Source organism: Vigna unguiculata, chromosome 1 (assembly GCF_004118075.2).
Source record: "Vigna unguiculata cultivar IT97K-499-35 chromosome 1, ASM411807v1, whole genome shotgun sequence".
NCBI classification, from domain to species: domain Eukaryota; kingdom Viridiplantae; phylum Streptophyta; class Magnoliopsida; order Fabales; family Fabaceae; genus Vigna; species Vigna unguiculata.
The window spans coordinates 38,540,914-38,563,203 of NC_040279.1; the positions used below are offsets into that span (position 1 = coordinate 38,540,914).

Genomic DNA, 22,290 nt, shown 5'->3' on the forward strand with positions numbered 1-22,290 from the left:
AAAGGACGAAGAATTAATTAAAGAACGAAGAGCATTTAAAAATAAAAATAAATAGCTGAAGTTGACTGACCAAGTCAAGCTCCTCAGAATATCATTATACCATTGAAGAAAAAAAAAAAGAGGACACAATTCATATTTTGCTGCTACCTTAAAAAACCCAAACCCGTCTTGCTTCTTTCTTGGTCTTCTTCTCTCCGGTGTGTACATAAGGCCATGAAGAATCTTCTCACGTTCAATCGAAACAACAGCTTCTGCGCAGGTCAGTTCAGCTCCACACTCTATAATTTTCAGCTTATAAATCTTTTCAACAAATCAAATTTTCGCTCTTCGCATACTTTCTTGTAAATGAAAACAGTAACGAAACTTCAAGGCTTTTTCTCCTTTCTCACCACTTCAAGATCCATGAATCTAAAGACACTCCATATTCTTTTCAACAGCGTATCTGCATATCTATTTTTTTTTTTCTTTTTCATTTTTCCTTCAAATTGAAATAAGAAATTTCTTGGACTGTTGCTCTTTTTTCTCCTTTTGGTCAACCGTCAGACTGTCTTCAATGGAAAATGATAAATTTCGATCCAAGGAGGAAAAAAAAGAGAAAAATTAGGTGGAAAATCATAAGAAAGAGAAAAAAAAATGTATTATATGAGAAAATTAGATATGCACGTAGAATAGACACTTAGAGAGAGAGAGAATATATATATATATATATATATATAATTGAAATTATAAAAATTGTTAATTAAGAAATGCCATTTACACCTTCAAATTCATTACATTGTAAGCATTGGTTTCTGGCATTGATTTGCACTCGCATATTCTTCTAAAGGCGATTAGTGTATTGCGAATTATGAAATTCTTCTCCTTTGATTAGGTCAAGATGTTAGGTCACATGCTTGGGTTTGGTAATGGTTTTTTAGTGTATTTGTCAGTGTTGCCATTGTTTATGCTCAATACCGGGTGATGCATTCCTAACGTATATTGAACTGATCATATATTTATGTTTCTATAAAGTATTGTTCCTAATCAAGAGTTCAGAATTATAAGCCCAGAGTCAAATTCATGAAATGAACCAATTTAAAACCCATATTACCTATTCCGTTCCTGAATTGTTTGTCCTTAATTTATTTAATCATCCCTTGTACAATAATTGACAGAAATCCACGATGGCTAAACCAAATAAACACACATTCATATAATGGTAGGAATTTATGATGAGCTGGAAATCATACACGGATAAATAATAATTATATAGAAGAATCCATAAAGTTTTGGTGTGCTTTATATTTTATATGACTTGTTCACGTTTCGTTAATGTTGAATTTTTTCGGTGTCTCTCTTAAAAAAAATCTTAATAGTGGTGTCAGAAGGTGAAGATTTATCTTAGTGATGACTTAATAAATATGATATGAAATATATGAATAATCTAAAGTTTAAGGACTTCCAGTATAAAAAATCTTCCATTTTAAAACCAAAAAAATGTGCCCCGTTGGAGAACGACGCTATACAAAAAAATGGTTACCAGATATCGTGCATAGTCACTACTAAAATATCCAAGCTTGAGATGGGTTGTTCTAATATATGTACTCAAGCTCGATAGAATGAAATATTGCATATTAGTTGAAACTGTTATGCATCTGGACTTATATATGCAAAATACTCGACCGTCACAGTATGACGAAGCTCCCCAACAATTTTCTCAGTAAAGAATGACCCCGGAAATTGATCCCGTTTTCAGCTATGGAAAGTTTTTCTTCGTTAAATATGATCCTTCGTTTGTATACTGAACGCGTTACACAAATAAAGTCTCGCAGTTTCTCAACAGTGTTATCAACACATTCGTAAGAAATACTGCAAATTACTGGTCCTTGATATTGTACACGCTTTTGTGGAAAATCGCTTCATCCACTCGCATGTCGCGTTCCCAACTACTCCGTACTACTCTTAGTTATTATGTGTATGAATCTTTAATGAAGTATCATAACAATGACACTACACACTTTTTTTTTTCAGCGTATATCAGTTTTTCTAGTCAGTCATTTTCCTTCATGCAGCCACGAGTCGAATTATATATACTGCGCCAAAAATAACTGGGATAAATTTCTTTAATCTGATACTCATATCTTACCATCCCAAAACGCGTTCAGCAATGCGTGTCTGCAATACAAGGAGAGGTAGAGAAGAGAGAAGGAAGCGTAACAAGCATTAAAAAATAAAAGAAAAACACTTTCGAGGAAATATCTTGCGAACATTTCCTCGAACCTTCGTATGGAAAATCGTTGGAGCTTTCATGTATAATCCTTGCTATTTTAAATTTAACCCATACCGAACTCGGGAGTCACTGAAAAGATTATCTTTAGTGATTGAGTAGCTGATTTGATTGTTGATTTTGGCTTCTTTGTCTTGAAACTGATGGAACCAAAAAGACAAACCCAGCAAGAGGAGGAAAAAAGGGGTGATCAAGAGCGGAGTCGTGAGAATTCACGAGTATCTGAAACATGGCGGTAATATCTCAACTAATTAATGTGAATTTTTTTAAAGAATTCTGCAACATTAATTAAAAATTCCTTTGCGTGATGTTTTATCGTTGTTGATAGTTACAGTTACTTTATTCATCTGCAGCATCGTTAGAAGTTTTAGGTATCTGCGTCTCAATTTGAATGAACTGCAGCCCTACTTGGTAGATTCAGTTCGAAATATGGTAAGAATCTTATGACTTTGTAAGGGTATGGTGTGTTATTAACGATAACTGTCATTGATTCATGTCGTTATTCCTTTACCAGATACGACAGGAGTTGGAACTCCAACTAGCAACAAGGTTTGTTTCTCTTTTGTCTTGATATTATATCAAAACAAAAGAAACATTTATTTGGGTGCTTTAATTATTATTGTTGCTCACAGTTATCTAAGTCATGCTGAAACGACTTTCAAATTTGTTGCAGACCAAATAGTATTCAGACTGAAATATCTGGAGCCCGCAGATTGTTGAAGCTGGTTTTTAGGAATAAATTACCTGATACAATTTATACCCTCTCCAAATTGAAAGATAGAGACAACAATCCTCTTGAGGTGTTTCTTCTCGATATTGAATCTAATTCTATAGTCTGTGATGAGAATGATCCACTGTCTTCGATCAAGGTTAAGATTTGCGTTCTTGATGGTGAGTTTGGCTCAGATGGCGATGAAAATTGGAGCAAAGATGAATTCAACTCCAAAATCTTACGTCAAAGAGCGAATAAAGGGCAGTTACTGAAAGGAGATACGGTTATTGCGCTTAAAAATGGAATAGGTTTTATCCCAACTGGATTATCATTCACTGACAACTCATGTTGGATAAGAACACGACGTTTCATATTAGGAGCGAAGGTTGCGAAATCAAATTTGAATGACGCAATAATCATCAGGGAAGGTATAAGTAAACCTTTTACAGTCAAGGACTACAGAGGTGAGTGTAAGTATTCACCCTTCTGTCACTTCTTTCGTTCTTTACTTTTTCTGCAAAATTCTAGCTTTTAGATTATACTCATTCACTAGGGTTTAAATATTCATTAATGATAGTAATTTTCCTGTTGTTATCACATTAACATTCATTTTCTTATATTACTGTTTTATTTAAATTGTTAAAATCCAGTCCTTAAAAATCAGTTTCGAAATCCAATCTAAATTATAAGCGGATCTTGTGTAATCCCAGATTAACTTCGAATTTATTCACTGTAAATATTATTCATGTTTAAGATATAATTCGGGCGACTCACACGTGGTTTGGTCATTGCAGTGAACAAGGGAAAGGATCCAACCCTCAGTGATGAAATATGGCATTTGAAACATATATCAAAAAAGGGGAAAATTTATGAGGAGCTTGCTAAGGACGGGATACTCACTGTTGGGGATCTGTTGAAGGAGCATGAAACCAATCCATCATCTTTGGAACAGGTATCAAGGGAGAAAACACTTTTAGGAGAGAAAAGTTAAAATAATAAGATAATATATTGTATGGTAAAATTAGTTTAAATAAATTAAAAAATGGTGTGCAAAGTTTCATCTGATGAATCTTTTGTTGTGCAAGCGTAGAAACTTGGCAAGATTTCCAAAAGGAAACGGGAAGAAATTTTTAAGCAGGCTAAGAAAGCAAAGCATGCTGAAACTGGTGTTGCTGAAACCGTAATATTTGACAGACCAAACTATCTATCAGAGAATAATACTCTCAACTCCGATCAGAGGGTACATATCTGCATATTTCTTATTCTTTCTCTTTCTTTTTGTGGTTATCATCAATTATTTTCTCTATCACTCAAAAGGGTATACAACTTTTTTGTCTCTCTGTCCGTCATTTGCCTTCTTTTTCTTCGCATACTTTCTAGTTTTTGTCTTTGAATCGGACAATGGTTGGTCCCACACTTCCACGTATAACTGTTTAAACAATCTCTTTTCTATATAATAAATATTTAATTCCTATTGTTTCATCTCTTGATTCTTATGTATATATATTATCATAACAAACCTAGCAGTGTATACCTCTTAATCCAATGATCTTCTCTCACTGGCAGCAAGCATGTCAAAGTTCGAGGGGTCTGATGCAGATTGAGGTGATAAATGGTATCATCACGCATCTGTTAATTTTGTCTTTGGCTTTCATCAACAATTTAAAAGGGGAAAGTGTTTTACTTTAATATATTTATTTTTCATTTCAGAAGAAAGTCCTTGTCTAAGGGATCCAGAAGACTGGTCAGCATTTTGTGATGAATTATTTACAGAATGATGAAGTTGAAAGTAGCTCTTTGCTCCCTCCATGTAATGATGAAGAGAAGCTGTAAGAAACTTGTAAGAAACTGTGCTTTGTATGCGTCAAACAAAGGGAAAGGCAAGATGATGTTAAGTGCTTCAAACTGCTCACATTGCATGCAGCTAATATACGGCCAAAACTCGCCGCCAGTGTTGACTATAACTATTTCAAAGACAAAACTCAATTATAGTATATGTAATTTGTTGATTCATTCATTTGATTTCTAATTATTATGGTTGTAATAATTGGCCTGGTTAATTCTTTCCGGCAATAATTGCCTGCAAATACCGAAGCTGGAATTTAATGGTTCCACTTTAATATAAGTTGTGTTTATTTTAATGAAATAATTAAGTTTTTTAAAGAATTTAAATTTTTTTATAATGAAATGTTTTGTTTAGAAAAAAAAATTAAAAAGTATTTCAAATGCAAACATTATTTTGAAGTATTTTAATTTGTTAAATTAGTAGAAATTCAAATACCTTCAAAATAGGCGGAATTTGAAATTCTTCTTACTCAACCTCATATTTTAGACTCTCAGGTAGAGTTGTCAATTTGGTCTAGTCTATAGGTGGACTTGACGAGCCAGAAGGGCCGGACGGACCGAGCTGGCTCGACGACACAAACAGATCGAGTAAGCCCGATGACCCAAATAGGTTAGACTGGTCCGACGACCCAAACAGGTCGGGCGAGCTCGACAATGCACAAAATTCAGTCGGGCCAATCACCCAAACGAGCCAAGAGGGTTTGACAACTCATATGTGTGGGCGGGGCCAATGACCCAAACGGGCTCGACTATCCAAACGGGTCGGACAAGCTCGACGACCTATATGGGCCCTATCGGTCCGCCAATCCGACAAGCCTAAACGACTCGACAACCTAGACGAGACCGACCTACCCGACGTCCTAGACGGGCCCATCGACTTGAAGACTCGAGCAATACTGATCGGCTGACGACCCAGCCAGGTTGGCCGGCCCAACCACACAGACTGGCTGAATAGAACCGTTTCTAAATTTATCATGAACTCAAAACATAATTAAGCCTAAAATAAATATTGTTAAAATAAATTTTTTTCTCACAAGAAATTCAATTGTTTTATCCAAACAAGAAATTGAGATGTAAGGTATTTTAATTTCTTTATCCAAACAAGTTATTTAAAAAATGAAAAGAAAAATTAATTGCAAGCGATTCAAATACAAGTCATTTCAATCTCTCAGCATTGTTGAAATGTTTCATCCAAACACAAGGTAGAGAGTTTTATTATTAATATGGAGTATTTTAAGATTGAGATATCGTTAGGATACTTATTTTCTGTTGATGTCCACTTAGATTTTATTTTTTTCGTATTAATAGAAGTTAATTTTTCATTTGAGTTGTTACAATATATTTTTGTTTAGATTAATACTATTTCTTTCACGATATTGGTTAAAATTTCATCGATGAAATATATTTTTTTATGCTCAACACATATATTATTTTTTGTCAATATTTTGTTAATTTCTTTTTCTAAAGTTAATTGAAGTTTTTTTTACAATAGTTTAGGATTTAATTTTTTCACTACTGTCAACTGAATAAATCTTCAATCCATATTTATCGATAAAGAAATAGTTGGTAAAACAACCCAAATCATAAATATCACACAAATAAACTTATTAGGGTCACACTAAATGATTGTATTCAATATTAACTAAAAACAGTATGGATTAACATCACCTGAAAAAAAATTGCAAAAAAAGAAATCTTGATGAATACAATTAATTATAACATTTATTTAATATTGATATATTTTGTAAACTTAGTAATGAATGAAATATTTTATCCAAAAAAGGAAAAGTAAAATTTATTAAAATTGATACATTCAAAACATATAAAAATTGAAATACTTTTAAATTGATTTCTATTGTATTAGAATCATTTTGTAAGGTTTTAATTTATTTTCTGTGCCTCCCAGTGTACCATATCACTTCTAAATCATTTTTTTTACAAGTTTTACTCCAAGTCAAGAATTTTATAAAAGATACACTATCTAATAGGTTTTATTTAATAGTTGACATAGTTGGCAGCAGTGGCGGAACTTGGACAAAAAAATATAAGGAAAGTCAAATAGATTTGTTATATATAATTTTTTTTAGTTAAAAAAAAGCTCTTTATCTTTTCTCTTCATTTCCTCTGCTTAAAATAAACACACATAATCATGAATACCATTTTAGATAAGTCATTTGTACCTTATCAATTTGATTTTGTGGTATTATCAAATTTGAGGCAATTTTTATCGCGTTATAATTAATTTTTAAATTCATTATATTATAACTCTAAGAACTTTAGATATTTGTTTTTTATTGTCTTGAATTATTGTTTCTCGTGAAATTTCTCAAGTTTAGTTAATGTAAATGCATTTTTTTCATCTTTATCACAAACCTACCTCTTTAAAAAAAAAGAATCAATTTTTTTTTTATCATAATCTTTCTAATATAAATTTATCATCTCTCGCCTATCTGAAAAAAAAAATTTATATTCACAAATCACAATTATCACAATGCAAAACATAACAAAACTCATACCACTTTAATTAAATAAGCAACACCTTATGAATTCAAAACTTTACCAAAAAATTACCATAGGCAGCAAAAAAACACAAAATCCCTAAATTTCACAATTAAGGATTATAATAATATGGGAAAAATTATAATTAGGGTTCATACCATTTTCATAAAAGAATTCCTAAAATCATAATTAGGGTTTTATTAATTTGGGATAAACATACTAAAAAGAATCATAAATTTAATATACATAAATCATGATAAAATACTAACTTGATTTGAGAGATCATGTAATAATGTATACTTCAATCTCAATTTATGTGTTTTCCAACCTCTATTTTCCAATCTATCTCTTTGTATTGATTCCTAATAATTTACATAGTGAAAAAATTTTATAACAAGAAAAAAAAATCTAATATCTTTTATAAATCAATATCTCCATTAAATTTTTTTATTATAATTTTTTATAATATAAATAATATATAAATATAATTTAAAAAATATATAAATATATATAAAAAAATTCAAAAAAAAATTTGGGAACCACGACTACCCTGTCACCACATAGGTCCGCCCCTGGTTGGGAGAAAGATTTGTTTCCAAGACATGAATATACATTATAATATTAATTTTCATGATATGTCAGCATAGTTCAATTGAAAGGTTTTATATAACTCAAACCTTAAACTTATGAGCATGAATATAATTCATCCAATAGAGATATCCTAAGAAACCTAGTTATACGTGTATCTAAACCCTAAACATAGATTTAATCTATGTTTGTTTCTGTTAATTTATCGTTCGCGTGAAAAAAAAAGTGCAAATCAAATGATATTATTTTAAATATATTATTATTTTGATACCATTGGTTTTTTATTTGTTATTTATTATTATTTAACATTATCATTTGATATTATCATGTGATATTATCTATAGTAATTATTTTTTTATTTTTTCTTTTAAAAATATAAAAAATAATTTTTATTAAGATTATTTTATCTTGTATAAATAAACTGTTATATGATCGTCGTCAAAGGTGTTAAACAATTTTTATTTGAATGGATGCGGGTAGATGAAGATGGAGGCTCGTGACTCCCACGTCATTTTTGTGTTATCTCCAAGATGGTGAGTTTTGGGGGAAAGCGAGTTCGCACATGCAATTTTCTCCCTTTCACTTTCCATGTCATTGCAGAGTGTGAGTTTCAACCCAGCATTTTCAAACGTAAATTGCGCAAACATTCCCAGTCAATTTTAATTTATAATTTTTAAATCATTTTAATACTTTATTGATATATATATATATATATATATATATTTTATATTATAATAAATCAAATAATTAAAATAAGAAATAAAATAAAATAATTCAAATTTTGATATTTTTGTGAAATGGTTTTGATTTATTGTTAGAAACTATAATTATTTTAATATTTTCTAAATATATTTATTTATAATTTTTTATGTCCATATAAATCAAATTACTCATTGATTGCATTTTTTTACCTTACTTTCTTTAATTTAAACAGCCATGTTTCCTATTTTTTTTCTTTCTTTCTTTTATTTTCCATCATTATTCCCCAGTTTAAACTAAGCATAACTAACTATGAGTGGATCGCTCTACTTTAGTCAATTATCGCTCGATTACTTTTGTATTTGAGGGTCAATAGTGAGCAATTTTTCTTCATCATGTTGAGTGAAAAAAAAATATAGTCGAAAATAATGGGGGATTTTCATACTATGAAGAAACACTTAGATACCACTAAAAAAATTAGTTAACTATAACTATTTTTCAGAATTTTTTTAATGGAAAAACTTAATTATCTATGAAATAGGTAAGAGAATATATATTTCCCACACATATTTTATATACGAATATGCAAATGATGTCTGTCTGTCACATACTCAGTTCAAAATAAAATATTATCATAAGCTCTCTTATATATGAAAAAAAAAAAATTACTATGAATAAAATTCCCCGCTTGGTGAATTTGAAATCACAATCCAAATTTTGTAATCCAACTCTGTAACTGAACAAGTTATAAGCTTATCTTCTAACTGGACTTCGTTACAGTTAAAAACTTTTTGCCAGTACCACCAAGGATGAACTTCTTATAGAATTTGGTGGAGAAGAGTGATTTACTTCGAGAAATAAAAGAGGTAATTTTTTTTCTGTAAATACTTTTGTAAATACTTTATACTGAGAATGTATTCCAGACACAGAAAAATATAAATGGATAATGATAGAAAACAAAATAATAATTAGAAAAAAAACTTGAAAATGTAAATATTAAAAAATTTGAAAAACAAAAAAATTTTAGCTTCACAATTATTGCACAACGATAAAGAGTTTAAATTATTTGCTCAAAAATATTTATCAGTGATATAATAAGTTTACATAATTATTTATTGTGTATAACGCAGAAAAGATCTGATCCAATAAGTTCCAGAGAAAATAAACCTAACATGGGGTAAAATTATAAACTACCTAAATGAAATTTTTTTTTTTGTCCGATTGATTTAGTTAATGGACTAAGTGAAGCTAAGAACCCAGTTAGTTTTACTAAAATGTAATTATATTTTTATAAATTAAGATTAAATATATAGATAGAATTTACATAAAGAAGTGGTGTTTGATGGAAGAAAATGATGAGTGGCAGGGTGGTGTAATTTGCGGGAATTAGGGTGTCATTTAGATGAGGGAGGGTGAAAATATCTTGTTGTTGTTTCTTTGCCATGGCCTGGGCAGGGCGTCTCGAAGTTTCTTCCAACATATCTTTCTATCTATCTATCCCCACCAAACAAAAAGGCACCGAGGTCAGCAGCACAAGATATTTTTTTCTCTCACTTCTCCGCCGCTGCACCACACACAAATCTCTCCTCTCTCGCTCCTTAATTTCCCCTTTTCTCCTCTTCTTTCTTTTATATCCTCGTATTATTCACATGCCCTTCACCTTCTTCTCTCTCTTCCAACCTTCATTCCTCCTCCTTTGATTCTGTCTTCTTCCATTCTCATCTGCACTGCCTTCATCTTCTCTTCCGTTCGATGGATCGGGAAGGAGGATCCAACGGCGGATCTTGCTACTACTCCGTTCTCGGGATTCGTAGGGACGCCTCCTTCTCTGATATTCGCACTGCCTACCGCAAACTCGCCATGGTACAACAAAACCCCCCTCCCGCCTTTTCTTCTCTTTCTATTTTAATTCTTTTCTCAATTATCACAAATTATGTTTTTTCTTTTTTAATTTTCGGTCTCACTGCGCAGAGGTGGCACCCGGACAAGTGGACTCGGAATCCCGCAACCGCCGGAGAAGCCAAGCGGCGGTTTCAGCAAATCCAAGAAGCTTACTCAGGTCAGGTTACATCATCACCGTGGTTATTGCTTTAATTGTTGCAAAATTGATTAGTCAGTAATGATGACTTTGGATTGCCGTAACAGTTCTTTCCGATCAGTCTAAAAGATCAATGTACGATGCGGGGCTCTACGACCCTTTGGAGGAAGAAGACCAAGTCTGTATTGTTTTCTTTCATTTATCGTTTAACTTCAATTTAGCTATGCCATTTGTATGTGTATATTATTTGTTTTCAATGCGCAGGAGTTTTGTGATTTCATGCAAGAGATGATATCGATGATGAACAATGTGAAAGACGAGGTAATGATTGATTGATTGATAGAGTTGTAATGTTTTATTTTTTATTTTTTATCTTTTTGGTTTTGGAATGTCGTAGGTAATTTGTATGTTGTGGTTGAATGCGATGCAGGGGGACAGTATGGAGGACCTACAGAGGATGTTCGTGGAGATGGTGGGGGGTGATGGGATCGGCATTGACTTGAACCAGGATCAGATGGCTGGGAAGCGAGGACGAGTCAACGGATCAAGAGGCAATGCGGCCAAGCGCAGCAACTCTCGATCCTAGTGCGTCACACTCAATCCTTTCTTGTAACTTCACACACTGTTTTTTACTGAAAACTAGATCATTGAAATGAAAATCCTTACAAGGGTTAAACTTCTAGACACTTGTATCTGTGATGCCTCCTAATTTTACTTTTACTTTTACATTTCATTTTATTGCGTTTTTCGGATGACACCACTGGAACATAAGCATAACACGTGTACCATTGTCGGTCTGACATAATTTTGAATTTAAGTAATGTAGAAAATGTAGAAAATGAATACAACTACTATTAATTTTTCAGACAATATGCCAAGGAGTAATGCATTTTTACTATTTTAATATACATATTACATGCTTAATTTATTCTGAAAGATAATATTGAAAAGGTAGAGTCAGGGACAAGTAATTTCCTATTTATTAAAATCATTTAGTTGGGTGTAGGAGACATCTAGTTCTTGTCCTTATGCTCTGGTGCTTAAATTTCTTTGCTTTTGAAAAAGTTGTATATGTACACATTATTCGTTTCAAACTTATCTTAATATCTTGTTGGTTTCAAACTCGTGCTTAATTTAATTCTTTCAAACTTGGGAATAACTCAAGTCTTCAATCACTCTGAGACTCAACTTTAACTGAGCTAGACCTTCTTATAACTGACTTAAAATTTATGTGTTTTTGTAAGCAAACATAAAATAGATTTTTTTAATCTGTAGATATTTCATTGCAAATTTACATATAAATCCTAATACTGAAATTGTTGTTTATTAGTTTTAAAAGGGTTTAGTCTAAAGAGTGTTGATGGATATTAAGTGTTATATCATACAACAGCGATTCTCTTATTTGCGTAGCATATGATTAAAGCTTTTTAAAATTTAAGAAGTTTGGTCATATCTTAGAACACTTGGAGATTTAGAAAAGTGTCTTTGGTTTCAATCAACATGAGTCTACCTTCACCAGATGGAATCATCGTGGCACTTTAATTTTTCTCGGAGAAATGCCACTATTTAATAGCAAATGTAGAAACAATTCTGACACTATCAAATTGAAGGAAACATAATTTTAACTAATTTATAGTGAAAATATAAATAGAAAAAGATATAAAGTGAAAATATAAATAAATAAAAAATGTAAACTTCGGTGAACTACGGTATTCAAACTATTATAACAATTCCAATTTATACATCAACTATGTTGTTACCAAACTTTTCTTTCTAGCAACTTTTTCGTTATCTTGATTTTCTAAAGAGTTTATTATACAATTTCTTTATGTTTGTGAAAATCTAGGATATCATAATTATTTTTGAGAAAATTTTGATATTCTTATAAAGTGACAAGTATTTCATGAGGACAGTGATAATTTATTTTTTGATAATTTAAAATATTTTATAATAAAATATGTTGGTTTGATAAAAAAGTTAAAAAAAATGTTAAAATTTGAGGAGAATAATAAGATTACAAAGTTTATAGAATTTCAAATTTTCCATAAAAGAATATGAAAAATTATGCATTCTCACATTCATGATTTTTGTTATATTTATTTCTTAACATAATCTTTTTTACCGCAATACTTAATCTGATTAAGATTAAGATATTGTTGGTAATTTTAATTGGAGCATAGTTAATTTGATTTTTAATTAAGATTAAGATGTTTGTTGGTTTATCTGCAGTTTTTAGTGTTTGTATATATTATTAAACTATATTTGTTTGTCACTATGTAAAGTTAAAAATATTTTTAAATTAAAGATTTTTTTAAGTAAACTTTAATAGTAATAATTTTTATTTTTAATTTACATGGAGTGAAGTAATTTTCCGTTTATGTTAATCGAAGTTTTCCTTTTCCAATTAATAATTTATTAACAACCTTGGTTGACGTTATTTAAAGATCAACATAAATTAAATATGTTAATTAAGATTAAAACTACTACTTTTCGGTTAAAATTTTGTTGATTAAAATTATATGTTTAGAAATGAAGACTGTAGGTGGACACCATATTTTATAAACAATGATGTATATATCCTGTCCCTTGGATCAAGTTCGTTAATTCCTTCCATAAGCTTGACAAGCAAAATACAAAGAACAAAAGATCTTTAGCATTTTATTTTTGAAAAGCAAGTGTTGAAATCTTGTTAGTTGGGATTTTTAGGATATTTTTAAGATAAGAAACATAATATATATTTATAACTGACTTAGACTCCTATTAGAACAATACATCACAACTATAATGCAAGTATGAATTTAAGTCAAACTAATAAAATTAACAAAGTTAAACATTATATTAGAAAAAATTAATAAAAAAATATTATTTTAAGGTTTTAAATTTTTAACTCATGTGATAAAAAAGATTAAGTTCATTAATAAAAAATTATTATTTTAAGGTTTTTAATTTTTTAACTCATGTGATAAAAGATTAAAACATACTAATTAATATTACTTTGTTTCAAGCTATTGTAAATTATCATTTATTATTGACAAAATTCCATTTATCAAGTGAACAATTTAAGGATACTCCATTTATTATACAACAATGTGTTAATCAATAAATAAAACTAACAAATAATGATGTCAAAATAAAAAATGTTACGTAAAGCAATATATCACCCGATTATCCAAAATTTATTGTACTTACCTGGTTAATTATCCAAAATTTTATTATCTTAACTAATAATTTATTCCAAAAGTATTCTCATTTGGAAAAAGTATCCATTTTCTTAGGTCTACAAAAGTATTAAGTTAAATAGAGTGGTAAAGTGTTCTGTTGAGTAATAGGAAAAGCTCAATGCACCAATAATATTGCTCACTTTTGGGCCAACCGTTGAATTTAACAGTCCAAGTATCGGAGGCCCAACGCGGAATAATACCAGAGGTTGTTGTTGGAATGCGAACAGAGTGTTGGTAGCCGTACGAAACAAACTTTTCCTCCAAAACTAAAGTAACTTTTTCCCTCATCTTTAAATTCAAAAACCAGTGGCATTTCCGCAAATGCACGCCGATCCAGGTCCTATTCCATCACGCTCAATAAACCCTCTCCTTTCGCTTCTCTTTTCAAACTCCCAAACCATAAAACCCCAAACCCCCTCATCGTTTTCTTCCTCTATTCTCTCTCACTTTGCAGTCTCCAACCCTACGGTTCGCTTACCCAATCAATCCAATTCCAAATACGAATCCTTCCATTCCAACACGATGTCGTATCGGCCGACAGCTAACTCCAGGACCGAGCTTCGTCGGAACCGTTACAAAGTCGCCGTGGACGCCGATGAAGGTCGGCGGAGGCGAGAGGACACCATGGTGGAGATTCGAAAGAACCGTAGGGAGGAGAGTTTGCAGAAGAAGAGACGCGAGGGTCTTCAATCTCAGCAGATTCCTGCGTCAGCTCACTCCACTGCAATAGAAAAGAAGGTCAATCTTGATCATCTTTAGAATAAAGTTCACCTGCTGTTTTGTTTCGTTATTTATTTATTTTTTGAAATACTGTGTAAATTCAAATTATTATAAAAATATTCATCTGACTCCCCCAAGTTCGGCATGTGATTAGGGTAGGAATTCAATTGTGCTGGTAGGATTCTGGTTTTTGAGTTTATATTGTATGTTTCATTTGAGGTGTTTCGATGTTTATTTATTTGTTTTTTGTTGTAAGGGCTACACTATGATGTAAAACAATTCATGGTATTCGTTGATAACGAAATGAGGGATAGTCTATCCCCTCTTTCGGTTGTTCTTTTGTGGTGTACTTATTTTTTATACAAAGCAATACAGTTGGCTGTACTCATTAGGGCAGTCAAAGGTGGTCATTATTTAAAGCTTCTGTTAAGATTTCTGTTACAAGTCAGTTGTGGTTCCAATTTGTGTTTGAATGAATTCATCAACACTTTCGAATCATTGATTTTATCACCATTTACAAGATTTTGAAAATGCTTTGTTTGATGAACGCAAGTCCTCCGCTGCCAGTTTGGTGTTCTCGCAGTGGTCTGACATGCCTTGCTTCTTCAAAATCTTGATCAAATCACAAGTACATTTAACTTTGATGAATAACTTAGAAATATCCCACAGCTTCTTTGTTTTATCAATACATTGTGGTGTTAGCCTAACACCACACTGTTAGGGTTCGTTTTGATCAAAGAAATCACCTTGGTTTTGCATCATCCCCATGCATTTCAATAAGGCAATGTCTTCATTTGCCATTGTGATGGCTCCGGTACAAACTTCGGCTTGTCCTTTGATTACAAATATCTTTTCATTGCACTGTCCGTCCCATGAATGATAGTTACTAATATTCATAGGTGGAGGAAAGAGGAACATCCGTGGGTTTTCTCCAGTATACTTACTACTACTAGACTAGAGTAATTTAGATCTGCCATAGTTGAAAGGATGAGCAGAAAATAACTGAAATTTAAGTTGAGAAAGAGGTCAAACACATAAGATGCATGAATATGAGGAAATGATCTGATACTAACACATAAGATGCATTAATATGAGGAAATGATCTTTGCTGATGAATTTGATTGGACTAACATGTTTATACTTTATAAACAGGAGTATAGGCAAAAAGTGACTTGCAACGAAAATCTTTACAGAAGCTTTAAATAGTGCCCAACCATGACTATTTTAGCAGTACATATGTTGGATTTGCATGAACCAGAAAGAGGTTAGCTTACTGAGATGTTTATTTTCTATCTTGCTGCAGTTGGAACACCTACCAGCCATGGTTGCAGGCATTTGGACTAATGACAATAACATGCAGTTTGAGACCACGACTCAGTTTCGGAAGATGCTTTCAATTGGTAAGATATTGGTTTATGCCATTTGTTTTAGTTTTTGGTTCTGAATGTGAATAGTTTTTGACAAATTCTGTTTTGTCCTGTCAGAACGTAGCCCACCCATTGAGGAGGTTATTCAAGCTGGTGTAGTGCCACGGTTTGTTGAGTTTTTGATGAGGGAAGATTTTCCAATGCTGCAGGTTTGTAATAGAGTTTTAATTTGTGTAATCAACATTCATCTCTGCTTATATGTTCCCTTGACTCTATTTAATGTTTTAGTTTGAGGCAGCTTGGGCTTTGACAAATATAGCTTCTGGAACATCTGAAAATACTAAAGTGGTAATTGATCATGGTGCTGTCCCAATTTTTGTAAAGCTCCTTGGTTCTCCCAGTGATGATGTCCGTGAACAGGTATATTTCATGCACCTTTTCATATATTTTTTTATCAATAAGTGATGATATAAAAATTATATGTATTCTTAAAATGAGGTTAAATAACTTTTATGTTGTTTAATCAGAAAATGTATTTGTTGATTTGATGTGCTATTTGCTGGTATAGGGGTATCATGTTTGTCCTAGAGTTGTTACTTGGTTACTTTTAGCTATGATATGCATAAAAAGATAATAGTACCTGGCAGTTTATTTCATTTATCGTTTAACATTTTTGTGTGTTTTGGGGATATAATCAGGCTGTTTGGGCATTAGGAAATGTTGCTGGTGATTCTCCTAGATGCCGAGATCTTGTTCTCAGTCATGGAGCTTTGCTTCCTCTATTGGCACAATTAAATGAGCATGCCAAACTTTCTATGCTAAGAAATGCTACTTGGACACTCTCAAATTTCTGCAGGGGAAAACCACAGCCTCCTTTTGATCAGGTATTAGGTTATGCTTTCCATGGCCAGAAAAAATTAAGTTTTGCACCTTCCTATTTGTTGTTAAATACTCTACCGTAATGAAATGATCTGACACAATTGTTTTGTTCATTTTTCATTTTCTTGTTGAATACCATCTGCATGTAACCAGGGAAAAATGATTATGCTTTCCACTATATTGAGTTACTTTAGAGTTGTTACTTCAATCTGATGGACTATTTCCTTCTCATTTTATTCTTCATGTATAAATTAAAACCTTTAATGTAGGGTGTTCAGAACAGAATCAATAAAGGAAAAAAACCGAAAACCAAACAGAACCAATATATATATATATATATATATATATATATATATATATATATATATATATGATACGGTTATGTGATTATTTTTAAAGTACATGGGATGTGCTTTTTGTAGGATATTATATACACAAAAAATTCATAACGTGTTTGTGCCCTTGGTTCTTTTAGTCATTTTACTCCACCTTGTGGTTTCTATCCCTGTGAAGTTGTATTGTAGTCTTTTTTATTTTAGAAACATCAGACTTGTTATCCAATTTCACTTAACCCGGAAATCATTCATCAGTAAACACCTAATGTCATAGACTAAAAATGATTGAGTAAATTATAACCTTCACCACTTGAGATTTTGCGAGATTGCACAACCTCTTGGGTTGTTTGTTTGATCACATGAAACCTGTGAAGTGTCAATTTAATTTTCTGCAATAATTAACAGGGATGCAGATATGTTTTTTAAGACAATTAAAATGAATGTTGTCCTACGGTTAACGGGTTATTTAAGCCAATGTAGTAAATATATAATATATAATTGCTTTGAATGTTGAAACTAGAAGCATACTTCTTGTACATTGATAACAAAATAGAAATTATAAATAATTGTTATTATAATTAACACTTAGTCTTTTACAAACATGAATGGTACTAATCTTCCCGTGAACATCATAAGGATAACTTCCATGTGTGGTTTATCTAGAACCAATGCTTCTGTCTTATGCATGCTTCATATTTAGCCATATCAAATTTCATATCTCTCTTCTAAAGCTTGAATACTTAATAGATATATATATGTATTTGTAAAGTATCCATGAATATCATTATTTGGTACATATATCTTACCAATATGGGAAGCAACTACATTTTGTTCCCAATTTTGATTGAGGTTTGATTAATTCAGGTTAAACCTGCTCTTCCTGCTCTTGCCAATCTTATCCATTCAAATGACGAAGAAGTCTTGACTGATGCCTGTTGGGCACTTTCATATCTTTCTGACGGTACAAACGACAAAATTCAGGGCGTAATTGAAACTGGTGTTTGTAGCCGGCTTGTGGAGCTTCTAACGTGAGTATTGTGAACTCTAGTATCTATATGGAAAGTATATGCATTTCAGTGTTGTTCTGCTGTCAAATTCTAATTATTTTACTCTTATTCAGGCACACTTCCCCGTCAGTGCTTATTCCTGCACTTCGTACTGTTGGAAATATTGTCACTGGAGATGATTTGCAGACCCAGGTATTAAGTTCATTAGTTTATCACTGCGTTTAGCTATTTCATATACAGATTACAATATGTCACTGGCTATTTTGTGTTAATCCTAATAGTAGCAGGGAAGCAAACTAATAAACAAGAACAGAAATGTTTTAATTGAATTAAATGGATATTAGAGAAAATAGGAGAGGTATCTGTCGCCCAAGGTTTCTTCTCATCACAAAGGTTAGTCCTTTAAGAAAGACCAAACTCGACCCTCAAATCATACAAGACGAATCCCTTGTTCTATGCATCATCCTCCTATTTATTTGCCTCACAAGCACTGACACCTCTGTAGACTAGTATTTTGTTGTGTTCAACCCTTGTCGGACACATCTTCCCTCAACATGTGTCTGAAATTTCTCAAGAGTGTCATAATTACAAAAAATTCTTTTGCGCTCAAACATATGTAAAGAAAGTGAGCGAACACCTATTCTCGTCTAAACACTATAAAAGGTAAGAATGAAATTAAAATATTACAACTTATATTTTAAATAATGCATTTTTCTAGTCTTGTTGCTTTGAGAGTTAACTAGTTATTTGAATTATTAGCATACAATTTCTTATTTAGATTTCTATTGTGAAGGATGTTAGTGTAAGACACAGTGACATTTATAAAAAAATTGAGCTCAGTTTAGATTTTGTTCACATTACATATAATCAATTTAGCAGTGTTGCTGTGTCCTATATTTTGCACATTATCTGTGTTCTGGTATCCATATCAGCATCATGTCCTGTGTTTGTCTCAGTCGATGCTTCTTAAATTCCCCTAAACAAACTACCAAACTCCTGGCAAACTCATACTATGCTGAACCAGAACTGAACTCAAGGAGGAAATCTCCTTTAAAGAAGAAAAATACTGCAAAAAGGCCTGGTACGTCAACCCTAGATTCAGCCCCCAATTGAAGAATTTTGTTTTGCCTCTACTAATTTCCATCCCATCCTCACTCATGCTTTCTTTCACCTCCCAGTTATTACACCATCATCGTCTCCAATACCTTACTTCCATATGAATATTCTGTTAAGCTCTCCCACTCCCATTACTGTTTGCTATCCCACCTTGTCATAAAAGACACATAACTTCCCATCAACCAACACTTTTGTGCAGCACTACTTGTTACTAAAAGGACGTTGTTAACTTTTTGGTCAGTCATGGTTGTTTAATGCTTTTTGAAGTTATCACTTGTTAAGGAGTCCTAGGTTCTTGTTAGACTTCTAGTTTTTTCTTTAAATCCTCTTATTATGTTAAGTGTTATTTCTAAGATCAGGCTTAAACCTTTTTTCAGACTGGATTGAACTGTTCAGGATATGCAAGGATTTTTTTTTAGAGTACAATATAGTGAATTCTCTTCATTTTTCTGTAGAGACTTTATTGCTGGCTTGTGTGTAATCGCTGTATGTTTATGCTTTGAATACATAATTGTGCGTAGCCACACTAGCACAGTATTATGTAATTTTTGTTTGTGCTGAATTTGTACTTCTTGCTTAGATCATCATCAACCATCAAGCTCTTTCTCGTCTTTTGAATCTCTTGGCCAATAATTATAAAAAAAGCATCAAGAAGGAAGCTTGCTGGACTATATCGAACATCACAGCTGGGAACAAACAACAGATTCAGGTATATAGACTATTTTAGGGGTCTTCATTATGTTGTAATTGTGCATTTATGTTAGTTATATTTTAGGGGTCTTTTTTTTATCTTTAATTTCTGGATATCTGCAGGATGTAATTGAGGCTGGTCTAATTGCTCCTCTAGTCCATTTACTCCAAAATGCTGAGTTTGATATTAAGAAAGAGGCTGCTTGGGCTATCTCAAATGCTACATCAGGTGGATCTCATGAGCAAATCAAGTATGGGGAGATTCTTTTGTTTAGATTATAGAATGTTCCGTTGAGATTTATTTGTGTAACAAGGTTATGAATCCTTTTCCCTGGTTGGCAGGTTCCTTGTAAATCAGGGATGTATTAAGCCCTTGTGTGATCTTCTCATATGTCCTGATCCTAGGATTGTGACAGTTTGTTTGGAAGGTCTTGAAAACATCTTGAAGGTAGGAGAAGCTGAGAAAAATGTGAGCAATACTGATGGCGTGAATATATATGGCCAAATGATTGATGATGCTGAGGGATTAGAGAAAATTGAGAACCTACAGAGTCATGATAACACTGAGATTTATGAAAAGGCAGTGAAGATTCTTGAGACATACTGGACGGAGGAAGATGATGAAACTGTGCCTCCAGGGGATGCTTCTCAGTCAGGGTTCAACTTTGGTGGCCACGAATTTCCTTCAGTGCCTTCTGGTGGTTTCAACTTTAATTAGAAGGTATTCTTGCTTTACTATAACAACATTATATTTTGTTTTTTATGCAATTTTTTTTATTTGAATTAGTGTTCGGAACGTTTGCTTTTGTGTGCTGTTCTTCATCGTATGTGGCATTATTTTGAATTTTGTTAACTGCAGGCGTTTTGGTTGGTCTATCAGTAAAGTCTGACAGCCCAACAGTTGGGGTCAAGCCAATGTCTTTCCATTGTCCTTGGATCCTTCAACGTTCAGCCTTGGTAAATAGAGGGTTGCTGGACCCGCTTGGGTTATGGCTGGGTTTTACATACATCATGAGACAGATGAGTTGTGGCTTAATTTTCTTAGCCACTTTAGATTTATAGATACTAGAGTTTGCTTTCTACCAAATGATCAACTGATCATTCCGCGAGTGATTTGGTTTCTAGAGAATTAATGTTCAGTCGTGATGTTTTCTGTCATAGATTGGATTGGAGTTAGTAAGCACCATTTGTGATTCTGGATGTTTTGGCCCGATACCGTCACCAAAATGCTACTATTTTTCCTTTATTTTATATTATTACAAGATGGAGTTTTTGTTTTACCCTTGTAATTTCTTTTGAAGTTTACCGTGGAGTTCTATTCATTATGTTCTCTAGGGTCTGGGTCAGGTTCGTCATGACGTGGGTTTAGGAAAAAGTCTTAAACAGTAAATTCTTTGCAACAATGTCTTTTTCTTAGAAATCATATTTTGTTGCTTGTTGAGATTTTCTCACCTTGTTTTTTCATTCATGCATTCTGTCATATGTGCACATTTAATATAAGTGTAGACCTGTTCTCGCACGGGTCACTTCACATGTTTCAAATATATATAGTATAGAAACTATTAAATAGGTCTGGGTATAGATAAAAGACATCAATGACCGATAATAAGAATGATAAGAAACGAAATAACAGCCATACTTTTAGTTGAAAGTTATGATTAAATATATTATAACTCATTGTTTTAAATTCATAGATAGAACATAAATAACATAATACAAATTAGAAAATTCAACATAATTCATAAATTCATAACAAGTTTGCAAATAAAATTAACCTGACTTTGAAAAAAAAATAATTAACGTACAAACTTAAAACAAAGTATAAACAAAGGGAAAATTGCGTTGCGTTAAGACTATTTTATAGAACATTTTTTTTTAAATATTTGTGAGACGAGGTAAAATATTTTATAATTAACGTTATTTCTAGAAAACAGAATAATAATAAGTATGATGTAGCTATTTAATGAGCATGAAAACTTGAGGTTATGACTATCTAAATGTTAGCCAAATTATTTTCCCTTCCTGTGAGTTTTTATTTATTTTAAAATGGAACAGTTGGTAATTGAACTTATATTATAACAGAATCTCTTAAAACAACAGTAATACAGCATCCAAATTTTCATCAAAAGATTTATTATAAATAATTCACATTCTTCTGAGTCTATGACAATAGAGTTTAAATAAGGATTCCTCTGAGTCTATGACAATAGAGTTTAAATAAGGAACTTGTTCTAGATACTCAACATCAACGTTATGCCACAATTTAAAACACGTCCACCAGGAGGAGGAGATTGACATTAGATGAAGT

The 22,290-nt window shown here is 32.1% G+C and overlaps 3 protein-coding genes across 6 annotated transcripts; all 3 read left to right on the top strand.

Annotated features, from left to right (window-relative positions):
- The first annotated feature begins 110 nt into the window (after positions 1 to 110).
- LOC114177719 (protein SAR DEFICIENT 1-like) lies at positions 111 to 5,022 on the top strand. Of its 4 annotated transcripts, XM_028063227.1 has the most exons (9): positions 111 to 259; positions 2,424 to 2,501; positions 2,620 to 2,698; positions 2,781 to 2,815; positions 2,940 to 3,448; positions 3,773 to 3,930; positions 4,069 to 4,218; positions 4,545 to 4,593; positions 4,689 to 5,022. In XM_028063227.1, exons 3-9 carry the CDS (start codon positions 2,696 to 2,698, stop codon positions 4,754 to 4,756), a joined length of 972 nt encoding a protein of 323 aa, XP_027919028.1. In that variant the 5' UTR covers positions 111 to 259; positions 2,424 to 2,501; positions 2,620 to 2,695; the 3' UTR covers positions 4,757 to 5,022. The 4 variants fall into 4 exon arrangements, with proteins under 4 accessions (XP_027919028.1, XP_027919020.1, XP_027919011.1 ...); XM_028063219.1 differs by lacking the exon at positions 111 to 259 and having other exon boundaries at positions 796 to 2,501; positions 4,545 to 4,583; XM_028063210.1 differs by lacking the exon at positions 111 to 259 and having other exon boundaries at positions 798 to 2,501; positions 2,940 to 3,442.
- A 5,075-nt stretch (positions 5,023 to 10,097) lies between these two features.
- LOC114192650 (dnaJ homolog subfamily B member 6) lies at positions 10,098 to 11,380 on the top strand. The gene is made up of 5 exons (XM_028082462.1): positions 10,098 to 10,472; positions 10,581 to 10,668; positions 10,755 to 10,825; positions 10,912 to 10,968; positions 11,078 to 11,380. Exons 1-5 carry the CDS (start codon positions 10,362 to 10,364, stop codon positions 11,231 to 11,233), a joined length of 483 nt encoding a protein of 160 aa, XP_027938263.1. The 5' UTR covers positions 10,098 to 10,361; the 3' UTR covers positions 11,234 to 11,380.
- A 2,803-nt stretch (positions 11,381 to 14,183) lies between these two features.
- Positions 14,184 to 21,402, top strand: LOC114188782 (importin subunit alpha-2-like). The gene is made up of 11 exons (XM_028077425.1): positions 14,184 to 14,606; positions 15,892 to 15,988; positions 16,073 to 16,164; positions 16,244 to 16,375; positions 16,654 to 16,839; positions 18,034 to 18,197; positions 18,290 to 18,368; positions 19,873 to 20,001; positions 20,106 to 20,233; positions 20,325 to 20,703; positions 20,842 to 21,402. The coding sequence occupies exons 1-10, from the start codon at positions 14,190 to 14,192 to the stop codon at positions 20,698 to 20,700; spliced, it is 1,800 nt and encodes a 599-aa protein (XP_027933226.1). The 5' UTR covers positions 14,184 to 14,189; the 3' UTR covers positions 20,701 to 20,703; positions 20,842 to 21,402.
- The last annotated feature ends 888 nt before the right edge of the window (positions 21,403 to 22,290 follow it).